Source organism: Talaromyces rugulosus, chromosome III, assembly GCF_013368755.1.
Source record: "Talaromyces rugulosus chromosome III, complete sequence".
Taxonomy (NCBI): Eukaryota; Fungi; Ascomycota; class Eurotiomycetes; order Eurotiales; family Trichocomaceae; genus Talaromyces; species Talaromyces rugulosus.
The window spans coordinates 1,982,260-1,998,816 of NC_049563.1; the positions used below are offsets into that span (position 1 = coordinate 1,982,260).

The 16,557-nt window shown below is 46.5% G+C and overlaps 6 protein-coding genes across 6 annotated transcripts; 4 read left to right on the forward strand and 2 right to left on the reverse strand.

Moving 5' to 3' along the window:
- Positions 1 to 112: 112 nt before the first annotated feature.
- On the forward strand, positions 113 to 2,639 carry TRUGW13939_05549 (uncharacterized protein; the record flags this gene model as incomplete). The annotated part of the gene is made up of 6 exons (XM_035488712.1): positions 113 to 285; positions 350 to 959; positions 1,017 to 1,217; positions 1,270 to 1,359; positions 1,522 to 1,649; positions 1,709 to 2,639. The coding sequence occupies 6 exons, from the start codon at positions 113 to 115 to the stop codon at positions 2,637 to 2,639; spliced, it is 2,133 nt and encodes a 710-aa protein (XP_035344605.1).
- Positions 2,640 to 7,024: 4,385 nt separating this feature from the next.
- On the forward strand, positions 7,025 to 7,880 carry TRUGW13939_05550 (uncharacterized protein; the record flags this gene model as incomplete). Its single annotated transcript, XM_035488713.1, has 2 exons — positions 7,025 to 7,574; positions 7,636 to 7,880. 2 exons carry the CDS (start codon positions 7,025 to 7,027, stop codon positions 7,878 to 7,880), a joined length of 795 nt encoding a protein of 264 aa, XP_035344606.1.
- Positions 7,881 to 8,551: 671 nt separating this feature from the next.
- On the forward strand, positions 8,552 to 9,357 carry TRUGW13939_05551 (uncharacterized protein; the record flags this gene model as incomplete). Its single annotated transcript, XM_035488714.1, has 2 exons — positions 8,552 to 8,674; positions 8,740 to 9,357. The coding sequence occupies 2 exons, from the start codon at positions 8,552 to 8,554 to the stop codon at positions 9,355 to 9,357; spliced, it is 741 nt and encodes a 246-aa protein (XP_035344607.1).
- Positions 9,358 to 9,939: 582 nt separating this feature from the next.
- TRUGW13939_05552 (uncharacterized protein) lies at positions 9,940 to 12,339 on the forward strand (the record flags this gene model as incomplete). Its single annotated transcript, XM_035488715.1, has 1 exon — positions 9,940 to 12,339. One exon carries the CDS (start codon positions 9,940 to 9,942, stop codon positions 12,337 to 12,339), a length of 2,400 nt encoding a protein of 799 aa, XP_035344608.1.
- Positions 12,340 to 12,457: 118 nt separating this feature from the next.
- Positions 12,458 to 13,856, reverse strand: TRUGW13939_05553 (uncharacterized protein; the record flags this gene model as incomplete). The annotated part of the gene is made up of 2 exons (XM_035488716.1): positions 12,458 to 13,544; positions 13,606 to 13,856. The coding sequence occupies 2 exons, from the start codon at positions 13,854 to 13,856 to the stop codon at positions 12,458 to 12,460; spliced, it is 1,338 nt and encodes a 445-aa protein (XP_035344609.1).
- A 417-nt stretch (positions 13,857 to 14,273) lies between these two features.
- TRUGW13939_05554 (uncharacterized protein) lies at positions 14,274 to 16,466 on the reverse strand (the record flags this gene model as incomplete). Its single annotated transcript, XM_035488717.1, has 4 exons — positions 14,274 to 14,673; positions 14,731 to 14,895; positions 14,961 to 15,670; positions 15,723 to 16,466. 4 exons carry the CDS (start codon positions 16,464 to 16,466, stop codon positions 14,274 to 14,276), a joined length of 2,019 nt encoding a protein of 672 aa, XP_035344610.1.
- Between the last annotated feature and the right edge of the window lie 91 nt (positions 16,467 to 16,557).

Genomic DNA, 16,557 nt, shown 5'->3' on the forward strand with positions numbered 1-16,557 from the left:
AATTGGCCTTGATTTTTTTCTTTCTTCAGCTCGTAATCGTCTCCACTTCAGTGCAGATACACGGAGTACTATATTCGACACAATAATTATACCCCAGTTGAGACTAGCAACAATGTCGACACCAATAGTCCGACAGCGTCGACAAAAAACATCCAAGGAGGAGCGCGTGTGCTCAATATGTTTTCAGACATTCAAGAAAGCAGAGCATCTAGCCAGGCATTTCCGGTCTCACACCAAAGAAAAGCCGTTTCGATGTAATGTCTGCGAGCGACAGTATACTAGGCAGTAAGTAATCCCCCAAGAAGTAATTCCGGAATAGAAAAGAAGAAGAAATTAATCCTTCAAAAAGCGACACGCTGCTACGTCATTCGAGATCACATGGTCAATACTTATCCGGCGAGAATGTGATTATCCGGGATGCATCAAAAGCTATTACGCTGCCGATGGAGATCTCGGATATCTTTCCTCATACTCCAGATACATCGATAGCAGTTAACAGCACCTCTCTCTCTCGTCCCTTGGAGACACCTACCAGTACACTGTTCTCTACTGAGAGCCAAGAATGTGCTATGAATCAAGCAGATGAGATACAACCCTCTGCTTGGCCCTCCGACATGGATACAGGGTGGGCGTCTTGGTTGACTGATGAAGATTTCGACTTGGATGCCATCAATCTCTCTTTGTTGCAGGCATCAGACAATACAGTACAGACTGTAAACGATGTCATGGATCAAAGCTTTGCGGATTTTGCCATTGGCCACCTTGATGAAAGCCAGTCAGATCTGCAGCCGTCTGTTCAACGCACATGGCACACTTATACTGCCCTGGAACCCTCTGGGTATAAAACACCGCCTTCTTCACAAAGGCCGCTCCCAATAAACGACGCATATCACAAACGACTTGCAGAAAATTTACGGCAGAATGTACAGCACGGTATTCTACCTTCTACATCATTCTTGGTATGTTTGGCACTGTCAAATTAGTCAAATTCTAGTTTCTAACTTGATATGTATTAGAATCTTTGTATGCAGGCATACTTTGCTCATTTCCACCCTGTATTTCCGATTATACATGCCTCTTCATTTCATCCATCAACTCGCAACTCTGTTCTTCTTCTTTCCATCTGCTCCATAGGCAGTCTTTTTCTGGGTTCACCACGTGCTATTGCGCAAGGAACCAGCATGTTTGAGAGATTAAACAAGGCAATATTGGCTTCTGTACGAGTAATAAGTCTACCCACAACTCTGGACTGTTTACTGACTGGCTTAGTGGGACCGATATGTTTCGAAGCAGGACTCGTCTTGCATGACAGTACTACAGGCATCGATGATCGGTCAAACATTTGGCTTTCTCATGGGGGTTAGTATTTTAGTATTCCATACGAAATATCATTTTAATATTAAAACAATACCTAGAGACCAAAAGACTTGGCTGGAATTGAAGTTTTTCATGGTAGTCTAATTGCAGTAAATGGCCTAATCGATATGGGATGTTTACAAACCGTGCTAACCGTTGATCCAGTGGGCTCGAATGGCAAAGATGTTCCAAGAAGAAACGCTGGAAGAAGATAACAATCTTATCAATATTCACGGTGAGGAGGATCTTCAGGCGGCTTGGAAAGCATGGGTATCTGCTGAAGAGAGAAAACGGTATTTCTAGAGTCTTTCTGTGGGTTAAAGGATGTATAGGCTTACTGAAAATCATACAGGTTCGTCTTGAGCATATATCTACTTGATGCTGAGCTAGCGAAACTACGCCATCACGAACCAGCACTTCGGCATTTTGCCAAAGAACTGCCACAGGCAGCGTCAAGCAAACTTTTTGCAGCGTCTACTGCTGAGCAGTGGAAAGGTCTAATGCTGGAATCACAAATTACAGAGCTCACCTCATCCACCAGCACTCCAAAAGGACTATGTGTCGGTCGAAATAGAGTAAGGCGTGCTGAAGAAATCACAGACTTTGAGCGCTCTGTTAATTTAGATTCGATCGCCGCTCTCGCATACGAGCGGCGTGATCCGGAAAATGCAGAGCGCTGCGAGCGTCTTCTCGTCAGCTGGTATGAGCAAAACCAAAGACAGCTTCGGCAAAACAAGCACAGCAGGGCTAGCCTTTTGATGCTCTGGCACTCTGTCTTCCTGGTCATACACGCAGACTTGGAAGCACTCGAGCGCGCCTGTGGACGAGATGGCGACAATGTCTCATGGAAGGCCACTCAGTATGCTCAAGAATGGGCCAATTCAACGGATGGAGTGCGCTGTATACTGCATGCGATACAGATACAAGCTCTCTTTCAAGCCATCCTCGTGGGTACCGAGCCTTTTATTCATGTCCCCATGTGTCTGTACCACTGTGGGCTTGTGTGGTTCTGTTTCTCCAGATTTGTCCAAAGGGGACAGGCAAGGAGACTGGGTGATAGTTTCCAATTCCCGGAGATGGCCTTGGTGGGCATTGATCGTAGTGACGACGATGTGAGGAACACGGTGCTGGAATACAGCGGTGGTCTGCAGGCAGGGCGAGCTGGTCTCAGCAGAGTCTTCATAGTTATCGATCTTTTGCAGCGCATTGTCCATTGGAAGATCGCGCAGAGCTTTGCGACGACTTTGCTCACATTGGTAGAATCAGAGCAGGGCATCTTCTGATTAATTTGCTGATAACATGCTGTAATTGATATATATGCTTCTCATTTTCATCAGAATAAAAATGAATGGGAATGGGAATAAGAAAAGAATGAAAATGAAAACCGGAGATGGTGTTTGGTGTGGGCGGGAAGTTGGTTCATTTCCCCCGAAGCCACCCTCAATATATATTTTATTGTGCCAAGAATAGCCATACTACTAGTCGACCGACCCTACGTCAAGAGAAGACCATGAAAGCTATGGTTACTTCACGTAGGAAAAATGGCAGTGTTATACCAGGTGTTCTTGAGCAGCAAGAAATAAAGGTGTTTGGAGAGATTCTGCGGCAGGCCTGGAAATTTGACAGTGATGGGCATGAAGGCGAAAAACAAAGCGCGTTTCTTAAAATCTCTTTGGGAGATATCTACCTAGATTTTGGTACTGATCAACGATTAAAAAAATAGCCTAGTATTGCTAAAGCGGGATACTATATATACATAGTTTCCGTACGATCTATTCATCGGAGCATTGGCCGTACGGTCTAAATGGACACTTTGGCGGAGTGGTTAACGCGGTAAGCCTGTCTGAAGCTGTCTAAAAGAGACTGAAACTAATATCATTCGTTCAGCTGGCCGTTAGTGTCTCCTCATCTTACCCCATAATTCTCACCACTAATGAATATAGTGCTACTGGATCACTTCTGATCTATAACAGCCAGTTCCTTCGGGAGCGCAGGTTCGAATCCTGCAGGTGTCGCAAATCCGCGAGGAATTTCTTTTTTTCTCTCTCTTTTGTGGGATCTTTCTTTCCTTATCAAAGGAGACCGCTTTTTGGGTTGTTGCAATCTGGCTTCACTTCAAAAAAGGGAGAATTACCCAGTGCTCACTTTTTTCCACGTCTGTCTGTCATTTATTTGTCACTAAGCTCGTATTAACAAGGTTGATCGGTAACCGGAACATTGTCTCCTGCTTGTGGCTACGTTATATCTGGCATTATTACTAATATAGCACTATATAATTACCAATTATTACATATGTGATGCGTTTACTACATTTACTGCGTTTCAGCTTCGCCAGACGCCCCTGGTGGACATTGGACTCGATCGTGCGTAGCAAGGCTGTATTACGCCGAGCCAACCGACCAACCGTGCGTCGGTTTAAATTGAATAAACTGCCCGTTTTTGAACTTGACTATAGTTGGTATGGAATATTCAAGGAACTTGAAACTTTAGAGCTATTTAATGGCTATTTGAATACACATTTTGAAGAAGTCTGAGAAACAAAATACACGCATTCTCAGAAGACATTCGATACCATGACGTCATGTTGGTATCAATACAACGCGAATCTATTTAAAAAGTGCCACTCAAGCTACAGTAAGTATATCCTTCTCGTCTACAACATCCGAGTGGCCTCCTTCGTGGGTATCTCGAATCTTTTGAGAGTCATCCGTGTTAGTCATCTGTTGTGGTTAATGTAAGAATACATACAAAATATTGCCCAGTGAAGGTACCATCGTTGTCGAAAATGACATCTAAAACAAGTCCTCTGTGCTCACTTGTTTGATCTGAAGAATATTAGTACCGCTTGACGTAGTTCATGGAACTGACCCCAGCGACAGACGGTTGTAACTTACCGTAGTACGGCGTGAATTGAACATATTGTCCTTCTTGATACATTTTACTGTGTGGTTTCAGACTTTATTTTTTAATAACCATTCGACCATTCAGATTTCTCAAAAGTTAAAATCGAGGAGAAGAATCTCAAGGTAAATTTATTTACACACAATAGGAAAATGTTGCCGCTGTGCTGGGTCTTTATAAAATAATTTCCTATATGGTGACATCATAACAATTTTGCATATGAAAGGCAAATTGCCACGAAAATAATATGATGACAGGGATTAAGAAACAATTAACCCAAGAAAAGGCATCTGGACTTTAATTTCTAAACACTGTATTCATCACCTGGCAGAAGAGGCCCAACGATATCCTCTTCACGAACAACGTACTCCATGCCGCCTGAGTTATATGTGTGTCGAACCTAATCCAGGACCCTTAACGTATGGTTCTAAAAGTCTAAAAGAGAAAAGAGACAAACCAGATATGCACCTGTGAAGGTATTCGTTGTATCGATAATGGGATCTAATATACGACCAGCTTCTTCATCTGGGGTGGCTTCTCCATTATAATTCTTATAGTGGATTAACTGCCCTCTGTTAAACAGGACCATGATTAAGGAAATTTTTGAAACTCCGGTAATTAAGGCTTGTTTCTTGTCAGTCAATCTAACATTGAAGGGGTCAAACTTTATTTATAACTCTATTTACGTAATTCTTAGATCATACTTCACTTGATCACTACCTACGCTGCCATCATTCGAGGCAATTTAACGAAGTCAAGCTCATAATTTGATCGGAAAAAGGGCTTACTTTGGAAAAGTAAAACAAATATGAACGGTTCTATTGACCAAAAACATTTGCTTACTTTCAGCCAGCCGAACTGGGCAATACAGTTAGAACTTCGTGGGATCCGGGTTCTGGTGAATCACGTCACCAAAAAGATGTATCGTGAAATAACTAAGCGGCAATTTGCCGCAGGTCCAGTCTACTGGGCTTTGAAAGGCTGCTAAATAAGTAGCTGAGACTCTTGTATATTTTATTTCAAGATAGCCACATCTAGTTCATCTGTGGCATGTCTCTCTTGAGAACCTGAAACGCCCTGGATCTTTGACCGGAGGAATTGGTTAGCGTTCAACCGGCAAATTTCAAATGCATATTAGGGATTAATTTGCTAGCAAGGATTCAGATATCGTCAGATATACTAAATATTTCCCTGTAAAATGTCCCTCATGAACTTCTAGTATCTGTCCTACCCAAATGCTCCCTAGGCTCGTTTCGTAAACTGCTGGTGGTGCTTTTATTAACCGTGGAATGATCTCACCGTTAGGATCTTTGAAATTGACCAGCTGACCTCTGGGGAACCTGCTAGAGTTCATTATTACAGAGTCGGTATTTGCTTCATTATAAAAATCTGGCGAGTCAACATTTGGGCTCAATGTAAAGGTGACATACACAGGAGCAGGAAAAACCAACTGGAAATTTCATTGGTTTAAAATAATGGCCTCATCATATAATCATCACTGCATAAGCACAGCATGCCGCTGGCGGCAAAATTTGAGAGTAGACAAACAAGTCTTCCGAAATCACCTCTTGCATTAGGAGGAATGAATTAACAAGATATTGAAAGTGTGGGATTTTATTTGGAATCTTCGATGGGATCTTGAGCAGGTCATTTATCGCTCTCTATCTCTATCTCTATCAATGTATGCCTCGTGGATCGTCTCTAGCTTGCCAGATTCATGATTTGCCACCTAATAGTAGAGAAGAAATCGCATTAGCCACTTCGAATAGTATGGCCAAAGTAATGCAGAATATTGATGAACGTGCCATGTATTTGTGCAACGCACTACCCTCGTTATCGACGATGACGGCCTCGACGGTACCGGTATTTTGAGATGATCTTTCTAGTTGATTGGCGGTCAATAACAGGTCCTCAAATTTCACTGTATGTCCTTTTTTGATTATCGGATAGACATGTCTGTCAGACCTACCATCCATCCCGGCATAACTGATTGTCTGCCCAATGCTATACTTGGCAGCGGCGGCCGGTGGTCGAGGGAGATTCTCGAGAATCTTATTCATACTTGAAAATGGGCTATCGGACATTTTTTAAAAGTAGATTTTCTTGTTTCTTCAAGACCTGGAGTGTATTAGGGAACATATTGATCGAACCGAGTTGGTTGTATTGTATGAGTGGTGCACCGCCTCTTCACATCTTGGCCTCCCGGAATAAACTTCCAAGACAGCTACGTACAAAAGTAGGGTGGGGAGCCACCAGAACATTTTTATGTAGAAGTACGAATTGTCCTCAGTAGCATTAGCAATGTAGACCAGTTTATTGTCTTTCGACTCATCAAAGGCTATTGTTGTCAGCTGAAACACGATGAAACGTGGGCTCAAGGCGTTTTACAAGCTAGGCCCTCAGAGCAAACAAAAGGACTCCATTACTATTATTGTGACATATGTAGTCAAACCACACCATTATGCGCTATTTGGCGTCAAGCTCCAACATCAATAGTGACAATAAGTGAGGAGGCTGGGAAGAATTAGGGCTTAGGGTTGGTGGGCGGGGATAGGCTGAGTCAGCAGAGGAGGACGTCACCGACGACCCCTCGCTTTTGCATCATTAATTCATCGCTGGCTTGGTTTAGAAGAGAGAGTTTAGTCTTGTCATAAGCTACATAGGTAGGAGATCTAACACATTCAAACTGGCATTCAGCGCTGTAAAAGAGGCTTGTAGTCGCAGGCTACACCAACAGCTTCAGTATCTTTCTGATAGAGGGTTCGGCATGGCGAGTAGCAATCCGACCGCCTCGCCTGCCCCGTGGAAAAGCCTGTTTTTGGAGCATGTCTCTAAACAGGAAGATCCATATATGGCAGTGGCAACTGTGGAGCGAGATCCCAAGAGCGGCTCGTCGATTCCGCGTGTGCGATATTGTGGTTTTCGGGGCTTCTTCGGCGAGCTCAAGCTTCACCATTCGGCAGAGAAGCAGCTAAAAGAGGAGAATGAACTGAACCCATCTTTGTATGAGTCTGATCTTTTGGCATTTACGACGGATGTGCGCATGCAGAAAGTCGAACAGTTTGGTGATTTTGAGGGAGCGATCGAGGTGGTCTTCTGGGTAAAGGAAGTCATGGCCCAGTGGAGGCTGAGGGGAAAGGCTTTTGTAATCGGCGACGATGCGAACAAGCCCGCTGAGAGAGAATCGAGGTCAGAGATTTCTAAAAGCCTCAGGAGAAAACCAAATCCCTCAGACGACTCAGAGGCATCTGCTGAAAACTGGACTTGGGAAAATGAAGTTACCGCATATTTTGCCAACCACAGCCCTATCATGAGAGGTATGTATACAATGCCTGCATCTGCGCCATTGTTGGGCGACGACTAACGATTATTCCCCAGGTTCTTTCAAAAACCCAGCACCTGGACAGCCCTTGAGCGAAGAGCCAACCGACCCCAACCTCAAGCTGGGCCAGAAAGTCACAGGGCTTCACGATGCCATTGCACGGGCTAACTTTCGAGTCGTAGTGATCCGGGTTGAAGAGGTAGACAGGCTGGACCTGACCCGCACAGAGAGGGCTGTTCGGTGGAGGATCTCTGATAGTAATAAAACTGGGCAATGGGAAGAAGTGGAGTTGTGGCCGTGATTCCAGCCTCCGGGGCGTTTGTGCTTCTCGTCTGAACAAGTTGACTGTATCCCCGATCCGGCAACGTGTGAGATGTGCCCAACCCCCCCGGCTGCCTAGAACCAATAATTCCTTTCTTTGACCCATCTGGAGACCTTTACCTGTATCTTCTCTCCATTTAATTTGTCTGAATAGCCGCGCCCAGTCCATTCCTTTGACCTATTGTGCCGGCCGTCAAGCTTGGTTTCAGAAAAGGCTCTGTTTGAACGGCTTTTTCCGGCTGAAACGAAACAATTCAATTAATGTCGTTTGTTTTGTTCCCTGCCGGTTTTATAACTTGGGCCATTGAGACGCTCTTTGATGCAAGCCACAGGATTTCTTGACAACCTGGTGGGCCCCATTGTTTACCTTCTCTCTGCCACAAAACACAAAAGACTCCACCGCAGAAAGGCGCGTTTGTCGTCTTTTGCTATTGTTTCACCTTGCTCTGTCTCTTCTTCAATCGTGACTTCCATAAAGTCATCTCCCTTCCCCTCCCATCTTGCTCTTCTTCTTCCTCTCCATCTTCATCATCATCATCACCACCAACAACAGTCAACCGACCATCTTCCAATTTTTACATCAAAACCGTCCTCTTAACTTTCCTCTCACACGTTTACAAAACACGCCAATATTTCTTTCCAAAATCCATCATGCCTTCCGACGAAGTTCCTCGTGCCCCTAGACCGCAGCCAGAATCATCTGCAGAGCCTTCAGCCTTTTTGGACAATAGCAACAATGTACAACCCCCCGCCGCTTCAGCTCCAGCCAAGAAAGTAAGCAGCAAGAGCCACCGCCATCACAAACAGATGAATGCCAGTATGCTAACAACCGTGTTTAGACACGCACTCGCAAAGAAATCAAGCCCAAGTTCACCCCGGCCTGTGAAAACTGCAGGGTGAAGAAACTGCGATGCACCCATCGTCGTCCCATCGGTCAGGAAATCGACACCACCAGTGTCCATGCAAAGCCCGCACAATCCGAGAAACCAGAAGGGCCTCGAACAAAGCGACTCCGTAGCACGCTGCGCAACCCAGGCCACGATGACTTGATCGGATACGATACCGTGCCTGTGGCAGAGCCTGCTGAACCGGCTGCCCAACCGGGACGACAGGCCTTAGGTTTGCGAAAGCGCAAGCGCAGTCGTGATGAGGCGGAGGAGTCTGCAATTGGCATTTCGGCGAATCCCTTGATTTCTGGCCCAAGTCAGCCTGCGAAGCAGAGGCATGCGCCCCCGGCGGCGAATCGGAGATGGACTTTGCAAGAGATTAGTACAATTACATGGTGTGACACCATGGAGGAGAGATTCCGGCGACGATTGAAGACGGCCAAAGAACAGTGGCGCAGGCTAGGCGAGACAATCGAGATCGCACACGCACAGTTTGACGAACTTGTTGAGGATATGGACGCTATGGGGCATATACTAAAAGAGTGGGATGGAAAATTCCCAGGCGCTTAACGGTGGTTTTTCATGTGTGGGTCTGATTATCATGAAAAGACATACAGGAGTCTAGGGTTGGAAGTTGCATATTGACGCTGGCGCTAGAGATTTTTTTGATTTACTGGGATTTGATACCATGTTTAGCGATTTTTTTATCTGGACGGTCTTTGTACCATCAGGATTGGTTGTTCAGTACTTGATTGAGGATTCATTTTGAGCGAGTTGGGTTTGTTTGTAACATGATTTTCTGGAAGAGAAAGCTCGGAAAAGAGAGAGAACTGTTTTGACATGAATATCGATGCTTTTGTGTGTTACCACTTCATACTGTGTGCTATTGAGAGTTTCAGATGCATAAATATTAAATCATTAATAGTATTGCGAATCCATACTAGAAAATACAAGTCCACTCACCGCCTAGCATTGGACGGGCAGAGCCGGGCGGTGAGCTCCCCGCAAAATAATCCGTCAGAAAAGAAAATAATTTCTCACCGCCCGAGCCTGCTGCTTCTTCGACCATCTCAACAACTTTTTCCCTCCCTTTTTTCTCTAGCACCAAGCCTGTATAGCCTGCATTCTTCGGACGTGCCATTTTTATCCACAATGGCCGATGATGGCATGCTTCTGAATTTTTCCATTGGTGATTCCGTGCTGAAACCGGAGCAAAAATTCAAAGGTGGAACATGGAGGGACCGGCTTTCGGCGAGGAAATTTGCGCAGGGAAAACGAGCCCCTCGCCAGAGAGCCCAAAGGGTAAACGGTCAGCCAGGAGGAGACGATAATAATAATCCGAACCGTGTGAACCTCGGTCCACGAGCAGAATCCGGCCCCCGTCCAAACAAGAGACAAAGGACCGACGACGATGGAAGTTTTCGACCGTCGACATCTTCGACCGGCGAGCCTCGTGTGGGAGGGGGAGGAGGAGGAGGATCACGAGGACCGAAGCCCAAGAATATTATATCGTCGCTTTTCTCGTACAACCCAGCCCCCAAAGACGTTGAGGAACTGGAAAAAAAGCAAACCGAAACAGACGAAGCAGAGATCCAGCCTTCAAATGCACCTTTGATTCATGGCTTGGAGGATTTCACGGCCCTCGGCTTGGGCTCGACACTTGCCGCGCATCTTTTGACCAAGATGGAACTCAAGGCGCCGACAGCGATCCAAAAAGCATCTATAGCACAGCTTGTGAAGGAAGATAGTGATGCCTTCATACAGGCCCAGACTGGTTCAGGAAAGACGCTAGCATATCTCTTACCGCTCGTTCAGAGGATTATGGCTCTCAAATACACTAGCAGTTCAAATCTTGACGATAAAAACTCGGATGCAGTCCATCGTGACTCGGGATTGTTTGCCATTATCCTGGCGCCGACTAGAGAACTTTGCAAGCAGATCTCCGTTGTTCTAGAGAACCTTTTACGGTGTGCTCATTGGATTGTCGCAGGCACAGTTATCGGTGGTGAAAAGAAGAAGTCGGAAAAGGCTCGGCTGAGAAAGGGTCTGAACATCCTTGTAGCCACGCCAGGTCGACTTGCCGATCACTTGGACAACACTCAGGTGCTGGATGTAAGCAATGTTCGATGGCTGGTTATGGACGAAGGTGATCGTTTGATGGATCTTGGATTCGAGGATGAGATACAAGGGATTGTGAAAATACTCGATGCGCGCCAACGACCTAGCTCTGTGGTCGGCTTACCTACCACGAGGACTACAGTGCTATGTTCTGCCACATTGAAGATGAACGTCCAACGGCTCGGAGAAATCAGTTTGAAAGATGCCGTTCATATCAAAGCGGATCCTGCTGATGAGGATGGAAATCAGGGCTCTGATGATGAAGAGGCTGCCTTCACGGTTCCTGCCCAGCTCAAGCAGTCATATGTTGTGGCAGCAGCAAAGCTTCGATTAGTCACTCTTACGGCTCTGATGAAACGTACATTTGCGCGCAAAGGCTCTGTGATGAAGGCCATAGTATTTGTGTCATGTGCCGATTCTGTGGAATTCCATTTTGAATTGTTCACTCGGAAAAACGAAGCAGATACGAAAGCAGATCCTACGGATCCTACAGATTCATCTGATGAAAGTGACGCAGAGACCGAAGACAAGAAAGAAAACAAGGAAAAAGAGAAAGCAGCCCAGCATGGCACCATTCGCTTAGCGACAGCATTCTCTAGCCCTTCCAACCCCGTCACAATCCACAAACTGCATGGTTCGCTACCTCAACATGTCCGGACATCGACTCTTTCTGCGTTTTCGAAAAGCAAAGAAGCATCTGTCCTTTTCTGCACCGATGTCGCTTCTAGAGGTCTCGATTTGCCCAACGTCGATCTTGTTGTGGAATACGACCCTGCATTTAGCTCTGACGAGCATCTGCACCGAATTGGTCGTACAGCTCGTCTTGGCCGTGACGGTCGAGCTATGGTCTTTCTTCTACCGGGTAGCGAAGAAGGCTACGTTGAAACCCTCAAGAGGGGTTATCGAGACGGTGGGAAATCCCTCACGCGCACCGATGCCAATGAAATTTTGAAACGTGGATTCGGCGGGAATACGGACGCTAAAAGTCGGAATTGGGAAGAAAAGGCCACGGATTGGCAGCTTGATGTCGAACGCTGGTCGTTGGAAGACCAACAGGCGTTGGAACTTGCTCGACGGGCCTTCCAGTCCCATATTCGTGCATATGCAACTCACATTGCTGCCGAAAGAAGCTTTTTCAACATCAAAGAACTTCACCTGGGCCATTTGGCGAAGGCATTTGCTCTCCGAGACAGACCGTCCAAGGTCAATGTTCCGGGTCTAAGACAAACCAAGGACGACACCAAGAAGGATTTCAAAGCAGGCAGGCGAGTCTCGACAGGTAATGGAACGGATAAGAAGAGGTCTGCTGGTAGGAATAATGACAATGACGATGCTCCGCAGCGTACAACAAATAACGATGAAGCTGCTCGTGCGATGCGTGCCAAGATACGCCAGATGACTGGAGGTGGTGCCGGCGAATTCAATTTGGCTTAAGATGATGCATATGTGGTGTTGCATGAAAAGCGTGTCTTTCTTTTTCTTTCTTGTCATCTTTAAATTTTTTTCTTTCTTTATTTACTCATTGTAAATAAGCATCGTGCATTTGTCTAATTCAGTAAATATCCCATAGCGAGATTTTACCATCTTTAGAGCCTGCTGCTAGCCAATGCATTTGCTGCGCTTTTTGACTTCTCTGGTGCTGTACCATTTGTAGAGGGGATTCATGCGAAACATGCTGCGTTTGGGCATTGTTTTCGTCCGTATTTTCTGTCTCGTTACCAGTTAATATCTCTATGTCCTCATCAGGAGACAAAATATCGGCAAAAGCCACAGTGTAGCACCCTTCTTTGTGCCATTTCAGCACAGCAAGTTCTTTCATAGTCTTGCTCGAGTACACTCGTATCCGAGCATCCCAACCAGCAGTCCCAAAAATCTTCTGGTCTGATCGTAGTCGCAGCCCTTGCTGCCCAGCGTGTTTTGTGTTGAGCAGTTTCAGCGGACTCTTCTCCGCAATTGCTGCAGGGCCAACGGTCGCCGCCGTCGGAACAGGATGTTTCACGATCAGCGCATCGGCCGAAGATGTAAAGAAATACGACTGCTTTTCTGACTGCACCGAGTCTAGTGATAGAACCGGCTGACTATGAGGCCGAGATACATAGACTTTTGACCATTTCCATGTCTTTGGGGGATCACGGATAGACCGTTGGACGTGGACCATGACATGCCCGTCTTCGTAGCCGGACAACACGTAAAGCTGGTTTTGAGCAGTGTACAAGAGATTCACAGCCATGACCATGCCTGTATGCACGGTGGTATCTGCGAGAATGGTTGACACGCGTTTCTCCGATGGCAAATGGAAAATGTCAATAGCGCCAGAGTTGAGGGCGTTGGGGACAGCAAAGTAGACAGATTGCCCAGCCGTCAGCCCTTGGTCAGTCGACGAGGGATTTGCATCTTCCCCAAAAGCCTCTGTTGCCGGGTCAGGCACCAAGCACAGCGAAAAAGCGCAAAAGTTGAGCGCGTTGACTGGAAGGGAATGCACAAGCCAGGGCTCTACAGACGACGACAACGACGACGACGTCTGCGTCGAAGAAGCGTTTACTTGCGTTCTTTCAACCGGTAAAATACGATTGAGTAATGCCTCTTTATCATCAGAGGCCTTTATTCTCCACAGCCGGAGCTTGTGGTCTCTTCCATGACTATTCCCTCTTCATCAGTCCGAAATTGCTTGGCACGAGAAGGAGAAGGGGTTGGTTATACGTAAATATTTCTTGTTGCGCTGGAAGGTCAAACCCCTTGACCTCCAAGACAGCCCCTTCATGAGCCTTCCATACCGCGCGCGCGCGTTTCGTAATTACATCCCAAATAACAACCCATCCGTCGGCGTCGGCGGAGATGAGGCGAGTGTTGTGGGCAAAGAAATGCAGAGCTTGGATGGCAGATGAGTGGCCGCGCAGAATGTACCGTGGGGAAGCCGGGGGCAGGGCTTTCTCGACAATTGTTGTTGACATTGATGCTTTTACCAATGGTCGACAGCTTTTAATGGATTAAAATCGTAACTTGGGTCGTTGCTGCTGGTTGTTGATTGGGCGGATGAGTCAGTTGGGTGCCTTGGTGCCTGGCGGCTGGCCTGTTGGTGCCTGAGGCTTTACGAACGACGCATACTACAATGTTCTAATTGTTCTTGTACTGATTTCATTAAACCTCGTGTATATGGCATTATATTCAGACAGAAATCCAGAAACAGTAACCAAATAAAATATACATACATAAATCTTAAACTTTCCCAATAAGAATGCAATTTCGTAATCGTTCCGAGTGCATTGTAAATAGCACGTAACATCGTCATAAAAATTTTCAGTGGCACAGGGTATCGTAGAAAACACACGTCTAGAATACAGATCTGAAAGGCCAACCGAGTTCGTCAACTAGTATGGAGGAGGGTAATTGTAGCCGTCCAGGTGGTTTTGCGGGGCAACATAATGATCCTGATATGGATGGTTTGGCATGGAAAAGTCAGCGCTAACCATTAAGGGATTCACAATCCCTGATTGTACCCTCGTGCGCGAAGGTGTCGTCATCGAGTTGGAATTCAACAGCGAGTGGCCATTTAAGGTTGTCGTAGAGCTTGCAGATTCCGACTGGGGACGATTGTTGGGAGTTTCCCAGCCCCATTTTTCTTGTAGCTCGTTCTTGAGAAAGCCAATACGCCAGCCAGCCTCCTTCATGATTTTATCCATGATGTCCAGGATTTCTTCCTGTGCATCACGAGAGACCAAACATTCAGCTGCGATTGCAAGACAGCGGATTGACATGGTAGCAACTCCACTATGGCCTGTCAGTCGCCGGAATTAAGGAGAGAGGGAAATTTTAAAATCGACATACCGGTCCTTAACGTGAGCAACGATGCCGCACAGGTCATGGGCATGTCTTTGTTGCATGTCCCGCATTTCTGTACTAAACTCGGATTCGACAGGATGGCATTTGGCCAAAAGAATGCAAGTGGTGTGGTAGAACAGACGGGCAGCAATCGCAGGTCGTCTGATTAGCCTGTGAAGAGCAAATGGAAACATTCATAAGCAGGAGAAAATCGGTGAGAACGCGGTAGGACTTACCAAACTTCAGGAAAGGCCGACTTTGAGGTTGTTTGCCATGGATGAAGATAGCTCATGGGAATCATCGAACGTGGAATGCATTTTGCCCACTCGTCACACCACCTCTTATATGTAGTCCATTCATGGCACCGCTGTTGCAGTCGCATGGTTTGAGTATGCCGATCTGACCCCTGGAGTTGAGGAGCACTCGTGCGAAAGTTAGCAACTTTCGCACAGATGAATACCATCCGATGCGTCCATGACTCTTCGTCACCGAATAGACTTTGCGAAGGCACAAGCTCCGATTCCATGTCCATTCCCCACGTGTCAGGGTCCCAGGCCATCTGCCAATCGAAATGCAGACAGCTTAACAGCTCCATTCCAACATTGAGCCAAAAACACGCACCGCCTACTCCAGGTGTTTTTCCGTTCCACTGGCACTCTTTGATGAGGGCTCTGGCACCCGCGATATGGTTCATCCGTTGCACTGCACTCTCGCACATTACTTCATAACAATTCAAAATGACAGCAGTCGTAGCACAAAGAACAGAATCCCGACTGGGGTCTTGCAAATGGGATAGCAAGGCTCGGGAGGCAGCATTGTAGTAATGCAATGCGCGGTCTTCACTGAATGACGGATTCACAAGATGGAGATGTCGGGCTCCACACGCCAGAATGGAGTTGAGTAGCATAGGTTCTCCAAGTGCATGGAAAGGCAGCTTCTCTGTAAACTGGGCTGAGTCAGATCGAGGGCAATATTAAGTGATGATCAAGCTAACTTACATGTTTTTGGGCATCCATAGAATCCATCCAAAGCCCAACTTCTTCTACAAAAACTTGCATGAGAAGGGCTTCCTCGGGAGTGTTGATATATGGGCGGATGTTTGAAGCAGATACAGGCGATGATTTCGGTAGAAAAGTGGACTGTTCAGCAAATGATGGTGTTATGTACGAAGGCTCGCTGAATATGGAATCTTGCATATCTGTATGCTGCGCCTCGGGATATGATGGAAGCATGGAAGGAGATACGGGCAAAGACTGCCTCGGCATCACAGATGCGTTCAGAACATCAGGAAAGTCGAATTGCGAAGTTGCTTCTTGAGACGCCTGGTTATACTGTTTCAATGAAGGATATCTCTCGAAACCTCCCTCATATTCGGATGCGATCTCTCTCGACTCATCCTGAAAGGCGAAAAAGGACCGGTGCGGAGGGGTTATATAATGAGGCGGAGATACTGTTTGAGTATCGATGAAATTGAGGCGAACGCCTCGCTTGCATATCCTCCCAGACTTGGAGCAATTCTGACACCTTGGCAACGCCTCATCGCATTTCAGATGGCGTTCGCGACAGGTTAGACAGCCCGTCCGCACTCTTTTTGGTTTTGAATTGTCGGAGCCATGGCGGATCCTGGGCGGCTGTTCGTCTGCATTGTCTGGACGACTTTCAATAATTGTTGGTTGCGTGTTGTGCGAATGACTGTGTGGTTCAGACGCCGGTCGTCCAGATGAGACGGATGGATTCCGCATTGCTTGTCTGTTGTTGCTGGAGTCTAAGCTCTAAGCTTCAAACCCGGAGAACGATACCGCCTGGGTGTGGCAGGTCAATTATAGGCGACAG